Genomic DNA, 18,649 nt, shown 5'->3' on the forward strand with positions numbered 1-18,649 from the left:
TGAGGTGGCTTCGTGTCATTCTTAGTCCTCTACTTGTCTCCCCAAACAGCTTTAGGACAATCTCAAAAACCTGGGGGCATTTCATCCGTTTCTCCACCCTGTCTACAAATGCAAGGAAGTTCTTCTCAAAAGAGACGCCTAAATCAACTTGCGGAGTCTCAAATATTGTTGGGTTTTTTCCCCTCATCCCGGATTGTTACCCACATTGATTAAGACCCATATAAGTTGAAGCTTTAACTTTCAAAATACAGGAGGAAGTCTTTCCCACTTGATATACTTGGACTCGGTGGCTCAGTGGCTAAGACGCTGAGCTTGTCGATCAGAAGGTTGGCACTTTGGCGGTTCGAATCCCTAGCGCCACGTAATGGAGTGAGCTCCCGCTACTTGTCCCAGCTTCTGCCAACTTAGCGGTTTGAAAGCACATAAAAAATGCAAGTAGAAAAATGGGAACCACCTTTGGTGGGAAGGTAACAGCATTCTGTGTGGTCATGCCAACCACATGACCACAGAGATGTCTTCAGACAGCGCTGGCTCTTCAGCTTTGAAACGGGGATGAGCACCGCCCCCTAGAGTCAGGAACAACTAGCACATAAGTGCGAGGGGAACCTTTATCTTTACCTATATTTGGATTACAATTCTCATAAGCCCCAACTAACGCCTCTGTAAAATAAGTTCACAAGCCATTCTCAGCCGGTCAAGTACGATACCTTCTTCGGCTGTATCCATCATCTTAAAACATACCTCAGAAAAATCCAGCATTGAAAGGCAAATTATTACAATCAATGCATGTTTTGTCTTCTATTGAGATCAAAATTCCTGTGTCTACTTTGAAGTGCCAGGTCTTGATAAACCTTCCAGAATCCTCAGTCAAGTCAGTTTTTCCAAAGAAGGTAAGCAACACCTCGCCATCAACTTTGGTTCTGGGATCTGGAGGATACTTACTCATCCCACCTAGTCAGGTATGGAGGGTGCACTCCTGGTCCCTTCCCTAAGTGGTCCCATCTAGAAGAACCTGGAAGTCCACCTCCTTTAACTATCTTTCTCCCAGAGATCCAAGCAGGCCCTCAACCTCCTTGCCTTCTAGAAAGCCTTGGAAGAGGCTGGCTCTTCCTACAAGTGTTAGGGTAGGATGAGACTGGAGCCCAGTAGATGGCACAAGGATGTATAGGAGAGGTGGTGTCAACTGTCCAACTAGCGAACCCAAAACATGGAAGCACACTCGGGAGTGTTGAATTCCCCAAAGTAAAAACTATGGGATAGCACTATTTTGGTACTGAAGAATCAAAACCAGCTCTGGTTTTCCCGCACAAAAACTTGCTTAGTTAACACCAATACTTTCCCTTCCTCCCCACCTCTGGGTGATCACATTGTCCAATGGTGAAGCATTCTTTTGTTATGGGAACAGTCCGTCTCTTTCTCCAGCAGCTACAGTGGTGACCTTGATGGTTGCAGACTCCTACCATCCACGCACACATTCTCAGCCTTCTGTTTTCCTTCTCTCTCCCCCTCCCCCCATTCATTGGCAAGTTGAAAAGCGTTAAGGATTGAAAGAAGCAAAGGAGTTCAATCTTGACAGGTGCCATTTCCTGACACTTTATTCCGATAGTTTGGGGGGAGAGTGTTTTTATTCGCTTGTGTGCCATCCAGGATTATAGTTGCAATATGGGCACCTGTTGTGGCCCAGCAGGAGTCATTGGAGCTGTCACCAGACTCCGACAGCGAGGGGCCCTATGAGTCAGCTCTGGAGGATGTGGAGGACCCTGGACAGGGTTCCAACTCCGAGCAGGACGCAGAGAGGCTGGTTGGCCACCAGGAGGCGCCTGAGCCTTGGAGCAGTGGGGAGGAGACAAGGGAGTGTGATCCTGACGTCATGCATTGGAGCAGTGGGGAGGAGACAAAGGAGTTGGTCCTGGATGCCCAGCAACGGAGAGTTAATAGGCATAAGGAACAGTTACGCAGTTACAGGAGATAATTGAACTCAGCTGGTGGTAATTCGGCTCCTCTCAAGACTATAAAAGGAATGACTTTCCACACACTCGTCGCAGGAATCAACGTATTCACTAGAGCTGGAGAAGCTATTGTGGCTAGCTTGGGAGGCTGGATTGCTGCCAAGGTTAGTCTGTGTGTTAATAAATCCTTGAAGTATCTTTGTCTTGGTGTGCTTTGGTGTATGAAGGGTGGGCGGGGGGTCAGAACAGGCACCTATATACATTTTTTTTTAAATGCATAAGGAGCCAGTTTGATGTAGTGGTGAAAGTGTTGGCCTAGAACAGTGTTTCTCAACCTTGGCGACTTTAAGTCCTGTGGACTTCAACTCCCAGAATTCCCCCAGCCAGCACAGCTGTGCTGGCTGGGGGATTCTGGGAGTTGAAGTCCACAGGACTTAAAGTCGCCAAGGTTGAGAAACACTGGCCTAGAAACCAGAGAGGTTGGTGAGTGTCTTTGTGGGTCAGTCTCTTGCTCTCAGCCCAGCCTGCCTCACAGGATCGTTGTAGGGGGAAATAGATGTGGGAGTACGGCATGACGTTCTCTGCTTTGAGTTTTGAAAGCGGTCTTCCAATATTTGATAGCAGTCTTCCAATATTTGAGGGGCTGCCACAGAGAGGAGGAGGAGGAGGTCAAGCTATTTTCCAAGGCACCCGAAGGCCAGACGAGGAAGAATGAATGGAAACTGACCAGAAAGAGATTCAACCTGGAAATAAGGAATTTTTTTGACTCTTGAGAACAATCAACCCATGGAAGAGAAGTTGCCTTTGGAAGTTGTGGGAGCTTCGTCACTGGAGGCTTTCTTTTTTTTTAAATAAAGTTTTTTATTTTTTGTTCTCTGTTTATACATTCACATAATTATTATTCTTTTTTTTACATTCATAATTCTCAATACATTTGTCGTTCCATTTATAGAATTGTATTATTCCATTCAGGTTTGTTTACCATCCCTAAGCCTATTTTGAAACCACTTTCTTCTTTCCTTTTCTCCCTCCCTTCTCTACTTCCTTCCTTCCTCTTTTCCCTTCCTTCTCTTACTTCTCCCCTCCTCCTCTCTTCCTCTTCCCCTTCCTACCTTCTCTCCTCCCATCTTCCTCTCCTCTCTATCTTCCTTCCCTCCTCTTCCTCTCCTCTCTCCCTTTCTCTCCCTCTCTCCCTTCTCTACTTTCTTCTTTCCTCCTCTCCTTTCCCTTCCTTCTTCCCTTACCTCTCCCCTACTTCTCTCCACCTCTTACCCTCTCCTTCTCTCCTTCCCCCTTCCATCTTCCCCTTCACCTTCTCTCTTCCTTCCCTCCTTTTCCTCTCATTTCCTCTCTTCCTTTCTTTTTCTGTGGCTCCAGGTGTCTTTTCCAGCTCTTAATTTCTATTTTCTTGGGGTGGTATTTCCGCATCACTGGAGCCTTTCAAGAAGAGACTAAGCTGCCATCTGTCAGAAACATCGTGGGGTCTCCTGCTTGAGCGGGGGGGGGGACTAGATGACCTTCAAGGCCCCTCCCAACACTGTTAATCTGTTCATATTCTTACTTTTGTTTATTGTTTATTATATTTATATGCTGCCCTTTTCCCCCGAAGGGGACTCATCACTCTTCAGAGAGGTGGGCAGCATATAAATTTAATAAAGGCTGGATAACAGAAAAATCACAATTAACAGGAATGTATGTTCCTATTCCATTTCCCAAACCAACCCTTTTCCAATCTCATCTTAAGATGGCTTTATTTCCCGATAAGTCCACATTAAAATGACATCGTCCCTTGTCCAGTTCTACCTTCCGGTAGCTGCACCTTGCTATTTTTCCCTGCGAGACCTTCCCCTGCCCTTTGCTGGACGTGTTTTTGTCACACACACACACCGCTGTGACTTTGTCACATTTCTCGGCTCCCACCCAGCTGCTGCGGAATCCCTGGGGGCTTGTCGAGCCCTTCTCTCGCAAGCGGCATTGCAAACCTTCCCTCTGCCTTTGCAGAAAATGACATTTGGCTCCTCATCTTTCTGAATATGCTCAGCAGGCATTAAGATAAAGCATCTATTCTGGGTATTTCCAGGAAACAGTTGAAAAGCCAAGGCTAATAACATCCTTGTAAAATATGTCACAATAAAACGTTCTTTGTTGCATGTCAATGTTCACTCCCTTCCTTCTTCCTTTCCTTCCCTCCCCTCCCTTCTTCCCTCCTTTATTCTTCCTTTCTTCCCTCCCCTTTCATCCCTTTAGCCTTCTTTCTTTCCTTCCCTCCCTCCTTTATTCTTCCTTCCCTCCCCATTTGTCCCTTTTCCTTTTTTCTTTCCTTCCCTCCCTCCTTCCCACTTCCCCCTTTATTCTTCCTTCCCTCCCCCTTTGTTCCTTTTTCCTTCTTCCTTTCCTTCCCTCCCTCCCTTCTTCCCTCCTTTATTCTTCCTTTCTTCCCTCCTCTTTTGTCCCTTTTTCCTTCTTTCTTTCCTTCCCTCCCTCCTTTATTCTTCCTTCCCTCCCCATTTGTCTCTTTTTCTTTCCTTCCCTCCCTCCTTCCCACTTCCCCCTTTATTCTTCCTTCCCTCCCCCTTTGTTCCTTTTTCCTTCTTCCTTTCCTTCCCTCCCTCCCCCTTCCTCCTTTATTCTTCCTTTCCCTCCACCTTTCTCCCTTTTTCCTCCCTTCTTTCCTTCCACCCCTCCCTCCTTTATTCTTCTTTACTTCCCGCCCCATTTGTCTCTTTTCCTTTTTTCTTTCCTTCCCTCCGTCCTTCCCACTTCCCCCTTTATTCTTCCTTCCCTCCCCCTTTGTTCCTTTTTCCTTCTTTCTTTCCCTCCCTCCCTCCTTCCTCTTCTTGACACCCTGCTTATTTGAGTCGTCATTATCACAACACAGCTGGCTGGGGGATTCTGGGAGTTGAAGTCCACAGGACTTAAAAGTCGCCAAGCTTGAGAAACGCTGCTCTAGATAATCCAGATCTTCTGTTCATGTAGATTAGTCATTTGTTTACAAAGGGGACAGCATCTAAATTTGAAAAGAGTACAATGCAATACAATAGCAGAGTTGGAAGGGACCTCGGAGGTCTTCTAGCCCAGCCCCCTGCCTAGGCAGGAAACCCAGTACCGTTTCAGTGCTGCGCAAAAGGAATCACCCCGTGACCCAGGGGCCTTGCGACCGTCATAAATAGGAACCAGTTGCCGAGCGTATGAATTTTGATCCCGTGACTGCGGGGATGCTTCAGGGGTCGTAACTCTGAAAAACGCTCCATTTTCCCCTGTGCCGTCGTAACTTTGAACGGCCACTAAATGAACCACTTGTAAATCAAGGACTATCTGTACCCTCTTCGAGGCTCCTTCTTTTGTTTCCTTTGATTGACACACATCACAAAAGCTTCCGGTGGTGCCGAAAGACACAGATTTTGACAAATTTCTGCTTGTTTTGCCTGGGCTCATCAGGAGGAGGAGGAGGACAAAACCAGCCTTCCTCACTAGGTGGCGCTGTCTCATCTCCCAGGAAAATGTGAGAGGCCGCTATGAAAATTCTCATTTCCCCCCCTCCGATTTTATTTCTGCAGGCTGCTTTTAGCGCTTGCAATACATACAGAAGGGAAAAGAAAGCTGATTTTCCAGTTCAGCTGACTTTTGCTAATAACGATAGCTGCCGTGTTATTTTTTTTTGCATTTTATTTTGTTTTGTTTTTATTATTATTTTATTTTTGCCGGCCCCTCCTTGTCTCCTGCTTTGCTGGTTGCTTAAGTAGGGTTTGATTTTAAGACATCCCACCCAGAGGTGAGATTCAGCCGGTTCGCATCAATTCGGGAGAACCAGTTGTTAGCTTTCTAAGCAGTTCGGAGAACCGGTTGTTGGAAGAAATCTTATTTTGTGTGTTTTTTTCCACTTTACAGGGCTAATCCTATAAGGAAGGCAGGAAGGAAACATTCTGGTGTTGTTTCTAGCCTCATCTTTATTGCCCTGATTACAGAAACTGCCTCTCCGGTTAACCCCGATTACATTGTTTGTTTGTTTATTATATTTATATGCTGCCCTTTTCCCCCGAAGGGGACTCAGGGCGGCTCACAACTCAAACCAGGGAAGTGGGATACAGACAAAAAATTAAAAACGACACATAACAATGCATAATTTAAAACACACAACAGTCATACCATTCGAGACGGGCGCAACAGCTCTTTAGCCCCAGGCCTGTCGGAACAGCCAGGTTTTAAGGGCTTTGCGGAAGGCCTGGAGGGTGGTGAGGGTTCGAATCTCCACGGGGAGTTCGTTCCAGAGGGTCGGAGCAGCCACAGAGAAGGCTCTCCTCCGGGTAGTCGCCAGTCGACACTGGCCGGCGGATGGAATTCGGAGGAGGCCTAATCTGTGGGATCTAATCGATCTAGTGGAGGTGATTGTAACAGCTAAAGCGAATCGCCCATTGACGGGAGTGACATTGAGTTGGCCACGCCCACCCGGCCACATGACCACCGAGCCCCGCCTACCCAGCTGGCCATTAGGGCAGAGAACCAATTGTTAAATTATTTGAATCCCACCCAAAGCCGTTTTCTCTTCTGCTCCCCGTGAAGAACTAGGGTTAATGAGATCAGGGAAGAAAGCTCAGACAATGGACATGCCCTGACTTATTAGGAACACAAAGTGGGGACGGTACCACACTGAAAATCACTGGCCTCCTGCCCCTCCCTCCCCTCCTGAGTGTGTGTACGTGTGTGTGCGTTTGTGTAAATGCTTTTCAAAGAACAAAATCCAGGCCAATTTGAAGAAACATAGATGTCAAAATACTCGGTGGGGCAGCTTCATACTCCAGGAGATGGCAATTCTTCTTTTTCCCCTTCCCCCAAAACACACACACACATAACACACACACACACCAAGCAACCAAACCATCCGATTACTTCTATCTGGACAAGCACGGGGAGTAATTCAGCTGGCAGGCTTGAGGTCCTATACAAAGAGGAGTTTCCTTCGCCCACTCGGCTGCTGCAGATAATAACAGCAGTAATAGTCGCTGAAAGATGTCAAACCGATTCGGGTTAAAGCCAAAAAAAAAATGTGCTGGATGCAGATTTAATTTCTGAGTTTTCTGTTGCAAAGTCAAGGACACTTTTATAGAGTATTGCAGGATTTCCCTTGGAGTCTTATGAGAGAGGGAGGGAGGGAGGGAGGGAGGGAGGGAGGGAGGGAGGGAGAGAGAGAGAGAGACCTTCCCTCTCTCCTTCCTTTCTTCTTTCCCTCCATCTCTCCTTCTTTCCTTCTCTCTTTTTCTCTTTCTTTATCTATCATCTTTCTCTATCATCTATTTATCTATCTTTATATCATCTTACTACCCCTCTCTCTAATCTATTATTTACATCTATCATCTGTCTGTCTGTCTGTCTATCTATCTATCTATCTATCTATCTATCTATCTATCTATCTATCTATCTATCTATCTTATATCTATCTATCTATCTATCTATCTATCTATCTATCTATCTATCTCTACTATCCCTCTCTCTAATCTACTTTGTATGTATGTCTGTCTGTCTGTCTGTCTATCTATCTATCAACTATCTATCTATCTATCTATATATATATATCATCTTATCTATCTATCTATCTCTATCTCATCTATATCATCTAGCTACTATCCCTCTCCCTAATCTACTATGTCTGTCTGCCTGTCTATCTACCTACCTACCATATCTATCTATCTATCTATCTATCTATTTATCTATCTATCTATCTATCTATCTATCTATCTATCTATCTATCTATCTATCTATCTATCTATCTATCTATCCATCCATCCATCCATCCATCCATCCATCCATCCATCCATCCATCCATCCATCCATCTATCTATCTATCTATCTATCTATCTATCTATCTACTAAAACTCAAATACCTTGGCCACCTAATGAGAAGGAAGGACTCACTGGGGAAGAGCCTTATGCTGGGAAAGATGGAGGGCAAAAGAAGAAGGGGACGATAGAGAAGGAGGTGGCTGGATGGAGTCACAGAATTATGTATCTATCTATCTATCTATCTATCTATCTATCTATCTATCTATCTATCTATCTATCTATCTATCTATCTATCTATCTACCTACCTACCTACCTACCTACCTACCTACCTACCTACCTATCATCTTTTTGTATGTCTGTCTATCTATCTCTATCATCTCTATCATCTATCTACTATCCCCCTCTAATCTACTATGTCTGTCTGTCTGTCTACCTACCTATCATCTGTCTGTCTGTCTATCTATCTATCTATTCTATCTCATCTCCCCTTCACATCCCTTTTCGCAAAAGCAAACACACACAACACACACACACACATACACCTTGGAAATCCCCTTCAAAAGGATGGCCCCACCAAAATAAAGTATTCTATGATCCCAGGTAGTTCATCTTAAAATTGTCATTCATGCCCTGGTTGAAATCAGGCTCACGTGGGCTGAAGCGAGCTAATGCTTTTCTTTTCATCCTGGCGCAGCTTTTCTTGGGAGAAAGTTTCCCCGTTTCTTAACTAGGTCGATCAATGGGGATGTTTACTCGGGCGTGCTTGAATAGCCCCGATAAATGGGGGGGGGAATCCATTTCTCTCTCTCTAATGCAGTGGTTCTCAACCTGTGGGTCGGGACCCCTTTGGGGGGTGTCGAACAACCCTTTCACAGAGGTCACCTAAGACCATTGGAAAACCCATATTTTTGGAAAAAATACGGAAAACATAAAATAATTTTATGGTTTGGGGGTCACCACAACATGAGGAACTGTATTAAAGGGTCGTGGCATTAGGAAGATTGAGACCCACTGCTGTAATGGATAGGGGGTTGAAAAAGCAATGCCGAAGAGGGGAGGAAAGGACTTTGATTGGGGCAAAGTCGCAAAGAAGCAAAGCTTGGAAGGAAATGTTTAAAACACACGCCCCAAATTATCTTTCTTTTCCTAGCATTATCACCAGTCATTGTTCTGTTGCAGTCTTTGGAACGATTGAAAGATGAAAAAAAAACGGTACAGTGTGCGGAAGGCTGTTTCTACAAAGGCTTAGAAAATCGATGGATTGAAGAGATGGCATCGTTTTTTTAAAAAGTGATTTCTCCCCCCCCCCCAATCTGGTTTCAAAAGCTACAGTATTTTGCAGTGAATTACAATTCCTGCTTAACAAAGTTGCGCCTACAAAGTCTCCAGTGTGGGTACATCGAACTGGTTTTTGTTGTGGCCCGGCAGAAGCCGTTGGAGCTGCCACCAGACTCCGACAGCGAGGGGCCCTATGAGTCAGCTCTGGAGGATGTGGAGGACCCTCCGACTCTGAGCAGGGCGCAGATAGACTGGTTGGCCCCCAGGTGGCACCTGAGCCTTGGGTCAGTGGGGAGGAGACAAGAGAGAGTGATCCAGAAACCAACAGTGAGTTGTTCCAGGATGCACGCCGTCGAAGGGCTACTCGGCGTCAAGAACAACTACATAATTACAGGAGGTAATTACGCTCAGCTGATGGTCATTAGGCTCCTCTCCAGCCTATAAAAGAGACTGCTTGTGCCACGTCCTTCTTGCAGGAGTCAATGCTTTGACTAAAGAGAAACAAACTTGGCAGGCTGGAATGCTGGCTGGGGAATTCTGGGAGTTGAAGTCCGGACATCTTCAAGTTGCCAAGGTTGAGAAACACTGCTCTAGATTCATGTCCTGGCTAATAATCCTATATTTTTTTAACCTTTTTAAGTGGGACTCCCAAATACTTTTCTTAGCAGCAGAAAAAAAAAAATCACCGATAATTCAACCCCAGGAATACATGAAGGGTTTTGATCTCCTTCACCTTTTTTTTGGAGACCAGAACTTCCAAATTAAAACAATAATAAAATAAAAAAATCAAGGGAGGTTTTGTTTTGGGAAAATTGTGATGCTCTTACCTCCCTCCTTAAAGAGTTCAGATACCAAGATCGCTCTCACCCCCACAACCATCAGAAACTTGGAGGGATTTGTAAAATGAAATTTTTTAAAAAATAATAATTGGAAGGGAAGAAATACCATTTTTACAAAACATTTATCCGATGCTCAGAACAATGTTTTCAGATGGCCAGATGGAGCTTCTGCTCTTTTTTTAGATTACAGAAGAAAGCAGTCTTTTGAATCTCATTTCCTTTCCAGCCACTTAGAATGGTCATTCTGTTGATGTTCACACTGTGTTCCCTTCCCCTCCCCAAAGTTTTTTATTTTTTATTTCTCATACATACATTCACTAATATGCAATCTCATTGACTATTATAAATAATATGTGTTATAACGTTTATAACCATTTCTTCCTCCTCCTAAAATTAAAAATATAATCAAGATGGCTTTTCTGCCATCCCGTACAAACATTTTGTTTTGCAACTGTTACTTCTTCTTTCTCCTTTTCTCCTTCCCTCCCTTTTTCTCTCCTTCTCTTCTTTCTTCTTTCCTCCTCTCCTCCCTCTTCCTCTCCACCAGTCCTCCTCTCTTCTTCCCTTCCCTCCCTCCTCCTCTCTTTCTCTTCTTTCTTCTTTCCTCCTCTCCTTTCCCTTCTCTACTTCCCCTTACTCTCCACCAGTCCTCCTCTCTTCTTCCCTTCCCTCTCTCCTGCTCTTACTTCCCCTCCATCTCTTTCTCTCTTTTCCCCTTTCTTGTTCATGCTGTGTTCTTATAAAATGGGCTCTTCGCGGTAAGCAGACTCAAAGCAATGAGAATTTTCCCTGCTATTTTCCTCTTATCCTTTCATTGATTTGATCTCCTTCCCAAACTGTCTCTATGTGAAAGGGACTTTAGCAAAGTGTTGTGGCCCAGCAGGAGCCGTTAGAGCTGTTGACAGACTCCGACAGTGAGGGGGCTTATGAGTCAGCCTTGGAGGAGGTGGAGGACCCTAGACAGGGTGTCGACTCTGAGCAGGGTGAGGATAGACTGGTTGGCCACCAGGTGGCGGCAGAGCATTGGCTCAAAGGGAATGTTCAGGAAAGCATTTGGGAGTTGTATCAGGATGCATGCAGGCGCAGGGCTACTCGGCGTAAAGAACAACGGAGTAACCACAGGAGGTGATTACGAACAGCTGATGCTGATCAAGATCCCCTCCTGCTGATAAAAAGAGACTGCTGGTGCCACGCCCTGGTTGCAGAAGTCAACGTTTTCGTTCCTCGTTCGCGTTCACAAATCGAGAGAAGCCAACTTGGATAAGTGGCTTGATATATAGAATCCTGTTTGCAGTGTTTTTGTGAGTTATAGGACTTTTGCCAGAGCAATTATCTTTGTTTCTTTTGGGCTCACAGCCAGCAAGAGCCGGGACTGATTAAAACATTCTTTCGTACGTCTGTTTGGCTTTCGTGAACGGAGAAGGGGGGGGTCAGGACAGCAAAGTATGGCCCAAACACGTCGCACAAGATAATCCCTTGGTAAATTTGGTCAGTATGATCTTATATCGCTCTTATGAATGGATGGTAATGGATGGTACCTATGTGCTAGTCGTTCCCAACTCTAGGGAGTGGTGCTCATCTCTGTTTCAAAGCCGAAGAGCCACTGCTGTCCGAAGACGTCTCCATGGTCATGATTCAACGCTAAAGGCGCACAGAATACTGTTACCTTCCCACCAAAAGGTGGTTCCTGGTTTTCTACTTGCATTTCTATGTGCTTTTGAACTGCTAGGTTGGCAGAAGCTGGGACAAGTCACGGGAGCTCACTCCATTATACTGCGCTAGGGATTCGAACCGCTGAACTGCCGACCTTTCTGATCAACAAGCTCAGCATCTTAGCCACTGAGTCATCGCATCTCTTTGTGAATGGGTGAACTAAAAGATAAAGGTGCTTTAAAGGTGCGATGAGGCAACTAGAGTTCGTGGTTTGAGTATGTATATTCCATTTCCATATATTCCACAAAGGTATTGTATGTATTGTCAACTGGACCATATTCACAATACCTTTGTGGAATATATGGAAATGGAATATACATACTCAAACCACGAACTCTAGTTGCCTCTTGCAAAAGCACCTTTGGGGCAACCACGATTTTGGATGACGGGGAATCTCCGTAGATATTTAAAAGATCGATTCTATTGAGCTCTTCTGGAGGGGGTAGCTTTAGCGACTGAATCCAAAGCCATCCAATCCTGACTTTCGTTCCGCCGATCGTTTTATTGTGCCACACTTTCCGTTGGGCGAGTTTGCGTCGTCGATGTGTTTTTAGACGTGTGAAACTGCCTGGAGCCGAACCCAACTGTGGGAGTGACTCCACTTCATAAATAGAAATAAAAAAGAAAAAAAGAAAGAAAGGTCCTTCTGGCCAAACAGATCCAGTGAGAAACTGAGAAGCCGCAAATCTGTTTAATAAATAGATAAATAGCCGCCATCCCTCTTCATCTCCATATGCAAAAACACACCACATACACAGACCACAACGGCTGATTTTCCTTGGAGAGCTTCCAGCCTAGAATGGAAGCAGCATCTCAAAGGTCTGCCTTTGTGGTCTGGCAGCTCTCCATGGTCCTGAGCATCAATTTGATGTGAGGTCAGAGGAGGAGGAGAAGAAGTGAGGAGAAGAAGAAGAGGAAGAGGAGGAGGAGAGGAGGAGTGGAGGAGGAAGAAGAAGAGAAGGAGGAGGAGAGAAGGAGTGGAAGAGGAAGAGGAGGAGAAGGAGAAAGAGGAGAAGAGGAGGTAGAAGAGAGGAAGAGGAAGAAGGGGAGGAGGAAGAAGAGAGGAAGAGGGAAAAGGGGAAGAGGAAGAGGAGGAGGAAGAGGAGGAGAAAGAGGAGAAGAGGAGGAGGAAGAAGAGGAGGAGTGGAAGAGGAAGACGGGGAGGAGGAAGAAGAGAGGAAGAGGAAGAAGGGGAAGAGGAAGAGGAGGAGGAAGAGGAGGAGGAAGAGGAAGAAGGAGAAAGAGGAGAAGAGGAGGAAGAAGAGAGGAAGAAGGGGAGGAGGAAGAGGAAGAAGAGGAGGAGGAGGAAGAAGAGGAGGAGTGGAGGAGGAAGAAGGGGAGGAGGAAGAAGAGAGGAAGAGGAAGAAGTGGAAGAGGAAGAAGAGGAGGAGGAAGAGGCGGAGGAAGAGGGAAGGAGGAGAAGGAGAAAGAGGAGAAGAGGAGGAAGAAGAGAGAAAGAGGAAGAAGGGGAGGAGGAAGAGGAAGAAGAGGAGGAGGAGGAGGAGGAGGAGGGAAGATGAAGAAGAGGAGGAGAAAGAGGAGGATGAGTTTTCTTGCAGATGTTTCATTACCCAACAAGGTAGCTTCAGCAGCACTATCACCTAAGAGTAGATTCATGATTTGGCCAAATTCTCTCTTGGTTTTTTCTTAACCTGGACTCTGGTCAATGGCTTTGAAATATATATTTTCATCTCCTCCTTTTCCCATTGGAATCTCTTTCCTGGCTTCTCGTTCCTGACCGTTTGCCACAGAGTGCAGGAAAAGGGTACTAAATAACCTCTCCAACACTTTCTATATAATTGCTCTCTTGTTGCTCAGATGGTAATTGCATCGAAGGCCCACGCTTTGTCCAGAAAGAAGAAGGATATCAGGGGATACCCAATGCCAGGTACGAAAGTAATAGCGAATAAATTATGTACGATTATATAGATTATCTAGAAATCAATTACCGAGATGCCTGTCGGGAGCCTGTTCAAGTTGGCATTCCTTCAGCCGTTGGACATCACGGAAAAGGAAGATCATAAATCACCCACAAACAGGGATGTCCCCAAAAGGCCACTATCCTTTTTTTTACTAATTGTCCTATAAGTTGGGCCAAATCATCCCGAGCCAGAGAGACACATGGAGAAACTTTAAGCTCTTCCAAAGCTTGTACAGGTAACCCTTGCTCAATCACGATCGGGACCAGAATCTCCATTGCTAAGCAAGGCAGTCGTTAAGTCAACCACTTGGACATACAAGTGAATCTCAACTTCCCCCCGTAGATTTTGCTTGTCTGAAGCCGGTTGAGAAACCACAAACGATGGTTGTGATTGCCTCACAACCATACACACCGCTTGCCAGGGGGCCCCTGAATTTTTCATCACGTGATTCTGGAGATGCAGTTGCAACCTACACCGGTACGTGCCGAGATTGGTTGTAAGTCACTTTTTGTCATTGCCGTTCAGACACACAACAGGCGGTTTAAGTCAAGTTAAGACTGCCAGGAAGACAGTCGGTTCGCACTTGAGTATATTACAAAACAACGTATTGCAAGTCTTCTGCAATGCCAGGTGTTTTTCCAAGAGCACAGGTGTCAAACTCAAGGCCCGGGGGCCGGATCTGGCCCATGGGGGTACTTAGAGCTGGTCCTCAGGGCAGCCCTGGAAATAGCGAAGGACCGGCCCATCGTGCTTCTGCTAGCAAATATGGAGCTCTGTTTTCCCTGGCGGACGGTTGCAGGAGGCTGTCGCAGCCTAAAACGTAGCTCACAGCACTGTTTTCCCTGGCGGACGGTTGCAGGAGGTTGTCGCAGCCTAAAACGTAGCTCGCAAGGGCCACATGTGGCCCTCCCTAGCTCCGTTTTTCCTGGCAGAAGGTTGCAGGAGGCCATCCCAGCTATAGCAGAGCGCTCGGGCCATCACAGGTGCCCCTCCTGAGATGAGCGACATCATGCTGGCCACGCCCCCTGGCCATACCACGCCCCCCCTCCCAAGGTCAAACACAACCCTGATGTGGCCCTCAATGAAATTGAGTTTGACACCCCTGTGCTAGAGGCCCCTTTCCTTCCCCTGGAACAAGTGATTTCCAAAGTGTTAGAGAGGGAAAGGGACGGTTGGGTTAAAATTGGCACCTAAAGGATAATCTAAACCCAGATCCTGGCTGTTACAGCTCTGTTTTTTACTTCTGATTCCCTCTCTCTCCTTTTTCTCTCATTCTCTCTCATTCTCTCTCTCTCATTTGCTTTCATTTTCTCTCTCTCTTTCCACATCTCTCTTTCTTTCTCTCTTTCTTCCTCTTCCCTTCTTTCTTTCTCTCTTTCCTTTCTCTCTCATTCTCTCTCACTTTCTCTCTTTCTACATCTCGCCCTTTCTCTCCTCCCTCCCTCCCTCTCCCTTTTCTTTTTCTCTCATTCACTCTCATTCTTTCTCTCTCTCATTCTCTTTCATTTTCTCTCTCTCTTTCCACATCTCTCTTTCCCTCCTCCTTCCCTCCCTCCTTCTCCCTTTTCTTTTTCTCTCATTCGCTCTCATTCTTTCTCTCTTTCTCTTTCATTCTTTCTCTCTCTCTCTTTCCACATCTCTCTTTCTCTCTTTTTTCCTCTTCCCTTCTTTCTTTCTCTTTTCTTTTTCATTCTCTTTCACTTTCTCTCTTTCTACATCTCGCCCTTTCTCTCCTCCCTCCCTCCCTCTCTCCCTTTTCTTTTTCTCTCATTCACTCTCATTCTTTCTCTCATTCTCTTTTATTTTCTCTCTCTCTTTCCACATCCCTCTCTTCCTCTTCCCTCCTTCTCCCTTTTCTTTTTCTCTAATTCGCTCTCATTCTTTCTCTCTCTCTTTCTCTTTCATTCTTTCTCTCTCCCTCTCTTTCCACATCTCTCTCTTTCTCTCTCTCTCCTCTTTGATTCCCCCCCCACCTTCCCCCTTCCCAGGGCCGAGCGCCCCCTCCCAAGGTGTTGCCCCTTTAAGAAGCCGGGCGCCGGCTCAGGTAGACCCAGCCGATTGGACGCGGGGACTCCAGTGGCAACCCAATCGGATCCGCCGCCTTCCTGAATATTCCCAGGCTCCGGAGCTGGAGCTGCTGCTGCTGCTGCTGCCTGAACCCGGAGAGATGGGAGCAAACAGCAGCAGTGATGTAACCCCAACCGGGGCGCGCAAGTCCTGCTGATCGCCGGCTTCTCTGCGCCTTGCGCCGCCGCCGCCGCTTTGGATCCCAGCCGCCGCGTGTGCGGCTGTTGCGCCCCGCACCGCCGCCCTCCCGCCTCTCGCCCTCCTCCTCCTCCCCATCCTCCCCTTCCTTGTGACGATGTCGCCTTTCGGGAAGCAGCAGACGCGTCTCCGGGCTGGTCCTCGGGGAACCTCCCGGCCGAGATGTCCCGGCGGCGCCCACGGGTCCCTGGCCTCCTGAAGCGGCTCGGTGGGCTCCTCGAGGCGGCGGCCCAGCACCCCCGCTGCTAGCTTGGGAAGTGTGGGGAGCCGCCCCCGCCTGGAGGGAGAAGTGGAAGGGGCGGCTTCCCTGGAGGGCTCCGCTCCTTCGGCTGCCGGCCTTGCTCCGCGGCCCTCGTCCGGCGGGGACCCCCTCCAAGCAGCCCCCCAGGAGATGACCAGCGCGGCGTCCGGGCAGCTGGCGGCCGTCCCCTGAGCCTGGCGCTGGTGGGGGGCCGGCCGGCCGGCGGGGAGAAGGAAGAAGAGGAGGAGGAGGAGGAGAAGAAGGTTGGCACAGCCGGCGCTCCCCTCCACATCCTCGCCGCCCTCCAAGCGGCGCCCACCCACTCCTCCTGCTCGGCCCGGCCCGCGGGCCCCGGCCATGGATCGCTTGCCGCCGTCGATGCGCAAGCGGCTCTACAGCCTCCCGCAGCAGATCGCATCCAAAACCTCGCTGGTGGACGAGGAGGAAGAGGAGGACGGCGGCGGCGGCGGGGGCAACGGCGGCGGCTGCCAAGATGCCCGGCGCAAGAGCATCCGCCTTCACCCGCTCTCGCCTTCGGGGGCCGCAGGGGCTTCCGCGGAGCCGTCGAGACCCTGCGCGGGATCCAGAGCCTCGGAAGGCGGCCCTGCGGAGAGCGCAGAGGCGTCGGGCGGGGGTCTTCCCAGGCCGGGCGCCAAGAGCAGCACCAACGGCGACTGTCGGCGTCTGAAGGGCAGCCGCTCGTCCCTGGCCAGCCGCCACCCGCACGACTCGGGCGAGGGTCGCCGCCTGATCGGCCACGAAGGCGAAGCCGCCTCTCCGGGCGACGAGAGGAGCCCCCCGGGCCTGGCGGACGCCCCTACAGCCACCGCCGCCTCCTCCTCTTCCTCCACCCCGGCGGCCTCCGCTCCCCGCCAGGACGCGCCGCCCGACGCGGCCTTCGTGAAGGTGGAAGGCAGCGGGGCGTCGGGGGACCAGATCAGCCCGGAGGACGAGCTGGGGCTGGGCCAAGCCGGCTTCATGCAGCGCCAGTTCGGAGCTCTGCTGCAGCCCGGCGTGAACAAATTCTCCCTGCGGATGTTCGGCAGCCAGAAGGCGGTGGAGCGGGAGCAAGAGAGGGTCAAATCCGCCGGTTTCTGGATCATCCACCCGTACAGCGACTTCAGGTAGCCCAAGGCGGAGTCAATCCGGAGTGAAGCTGCCGGGCGGGGAAACGGGGGCGTCTGGCTCCGGCACTTTGGATGCCTTTGGCAACTTTCTGGCGGGGTTGAGTTTGAACCCTTTAAGTCTGTCCTGGGATCCAAGGGAAGGGGGAAGGAACCAGAAATTAGATGCCCCCTTTTTCCCCATTAAAAGCTGGTCAGAAGCGTACCCTCTTTCCATTAAAGTTATTAGCTGGAGAAGGGCTGGCTTGATTCTTGAGTTCTGGCCACTGGTGGCTCCATCAGGTGGATTTATTCCACCCATAACTGGAGGGAGCTGAGGGTGTTTGTATTTGTATTTATATTTATTAGTTTTTCAAACATGTACAAGATAGCAGGTAGTCTTATAAACATGGATATGATATGAATCAATGGGTTCTACCACAAAACCGCGGACGACAAAATCGCGGTCGACGAAAGCGCGTATGTGACGTCATTACAGCGCAACGAAAAAGATCGAAAAAGATCGAAAAATGTAAAAATAAAGCTAAAACCTTCCCCTAACCCCCCCAAACCTAACCCTAAACCTAACCCTTAACCTAACCCTTAACCTAACCCTAAACCTAACCCTTAACGTAACGAAAAACCTAACGCTAACCCTTAACCTAACGCTAAACGTAACGCTAACGCTCTAAACCTAACCCTAACCCTTAACCTAACCCTAAACCTAACCCTAAACCTAACCCTTAACCTAACCCTTAACCTAACCCTAACCCTAAACCTAAACCTAACCCTTAACGTAACGAAAAACCTAACGCTAACCCTTAACCTAACGCTAAACGTAACGCTAACGCTCTAAACCTAACCCTAACCCTTAACCTAACCCTAAACCTAACCCTAAACCTAACCCTTAACGTAACGAAAAACCTAACGCTAACCCTTAACCTAACGCTAAACGTAACGCTAACGCTCTAACCCTAACCCTTAACCTAACCCTAACCCTTAACCTAACCCTTACCTTTATGTGAATCGGCTTGCTGTAATTTAATTTTTATTTCAATTTTTCGATCTTTTTCGTCGCGTTGTGATGACGTCACATACGCGATTTCGTCGACCGCGCTTTTGTGGAACGCGCTTTTGACGGGTCACGGAATCAATGAGGGACAGTAGGACAGGGATGGTGGGCAAACTGGTGTGCTTAGGCTGAACTCTATCTTCCTAAGAACCCTGCAAGGTGGGCTGGGCTGGGAGAGGGAGTGATGTCCTCAGGGAAATTGCATTGGGATCTCCCGTCGAAATGAATTCCTTAATCCTGTGGGGAAACTTAATTCAGTGCAAAATGTTCTCTTCATTCCTCTAGTGAAAAGTGAGGGGGGAGGGCAAGGAAAAAGGCCTTGGAGGGGGGAAGAAACACCAGCCAGAGGGGGTGGGATAGTTTTATTGCAATGCCGTGTAGTTGAATGTTTCTCGATCTTGGCAACTTTGAGAAGTGTGGACTTCAAGTCCCAGAATTCCTGGGTGAGGAAATGTTCCATGCCGACTGGGGAATTCTGGGAGTTGAAG

At 48.0% G+C, this 18,649-nt stretch overlaps 1 protein-coding gene across 1 annotated transcript in view; it reads left to right on the top strand.

Moving 5' to 3' along the window:
• Positions 1–16,343: 16,343 nt before the first annotated feature.
• Positions 16,344–18,649, top strand: part of HCN4 (hyperpolarization activated cyclic nucleotide gated potassium channel 4) — a 58,601-nt gene continuing 56,295 nt past the window's right edge. The window contains exon 1 of the mRNA XM_087703626.1: positions 16,344–17,110. Coding sequence (XP_087559752.1) covers positions 16,344–17,110 — 767 coding nt within the window. The remainder of the gene's footprint in view (positions 17,111–18,649) is intronic.

This window comes from Thamnophis sirtalis, unplaced genomic scaffold (genome assembly GCF_051295495.1).
Source record: "Thamnophis sirtalis isolate CommonGarterSnake01/CBP01778 unplaced genomic scaffold, rThaSir2_p1.2 scaffold_2, whole genome shotgun sequence".
NCBI classification, from domain to species: domain Eukaryota; kingdom Metazoa; phylum Chordata; class Lepidosauria; order Squamata; family Natricidae; genus Thamnophis; species Thamnophis sirtalis.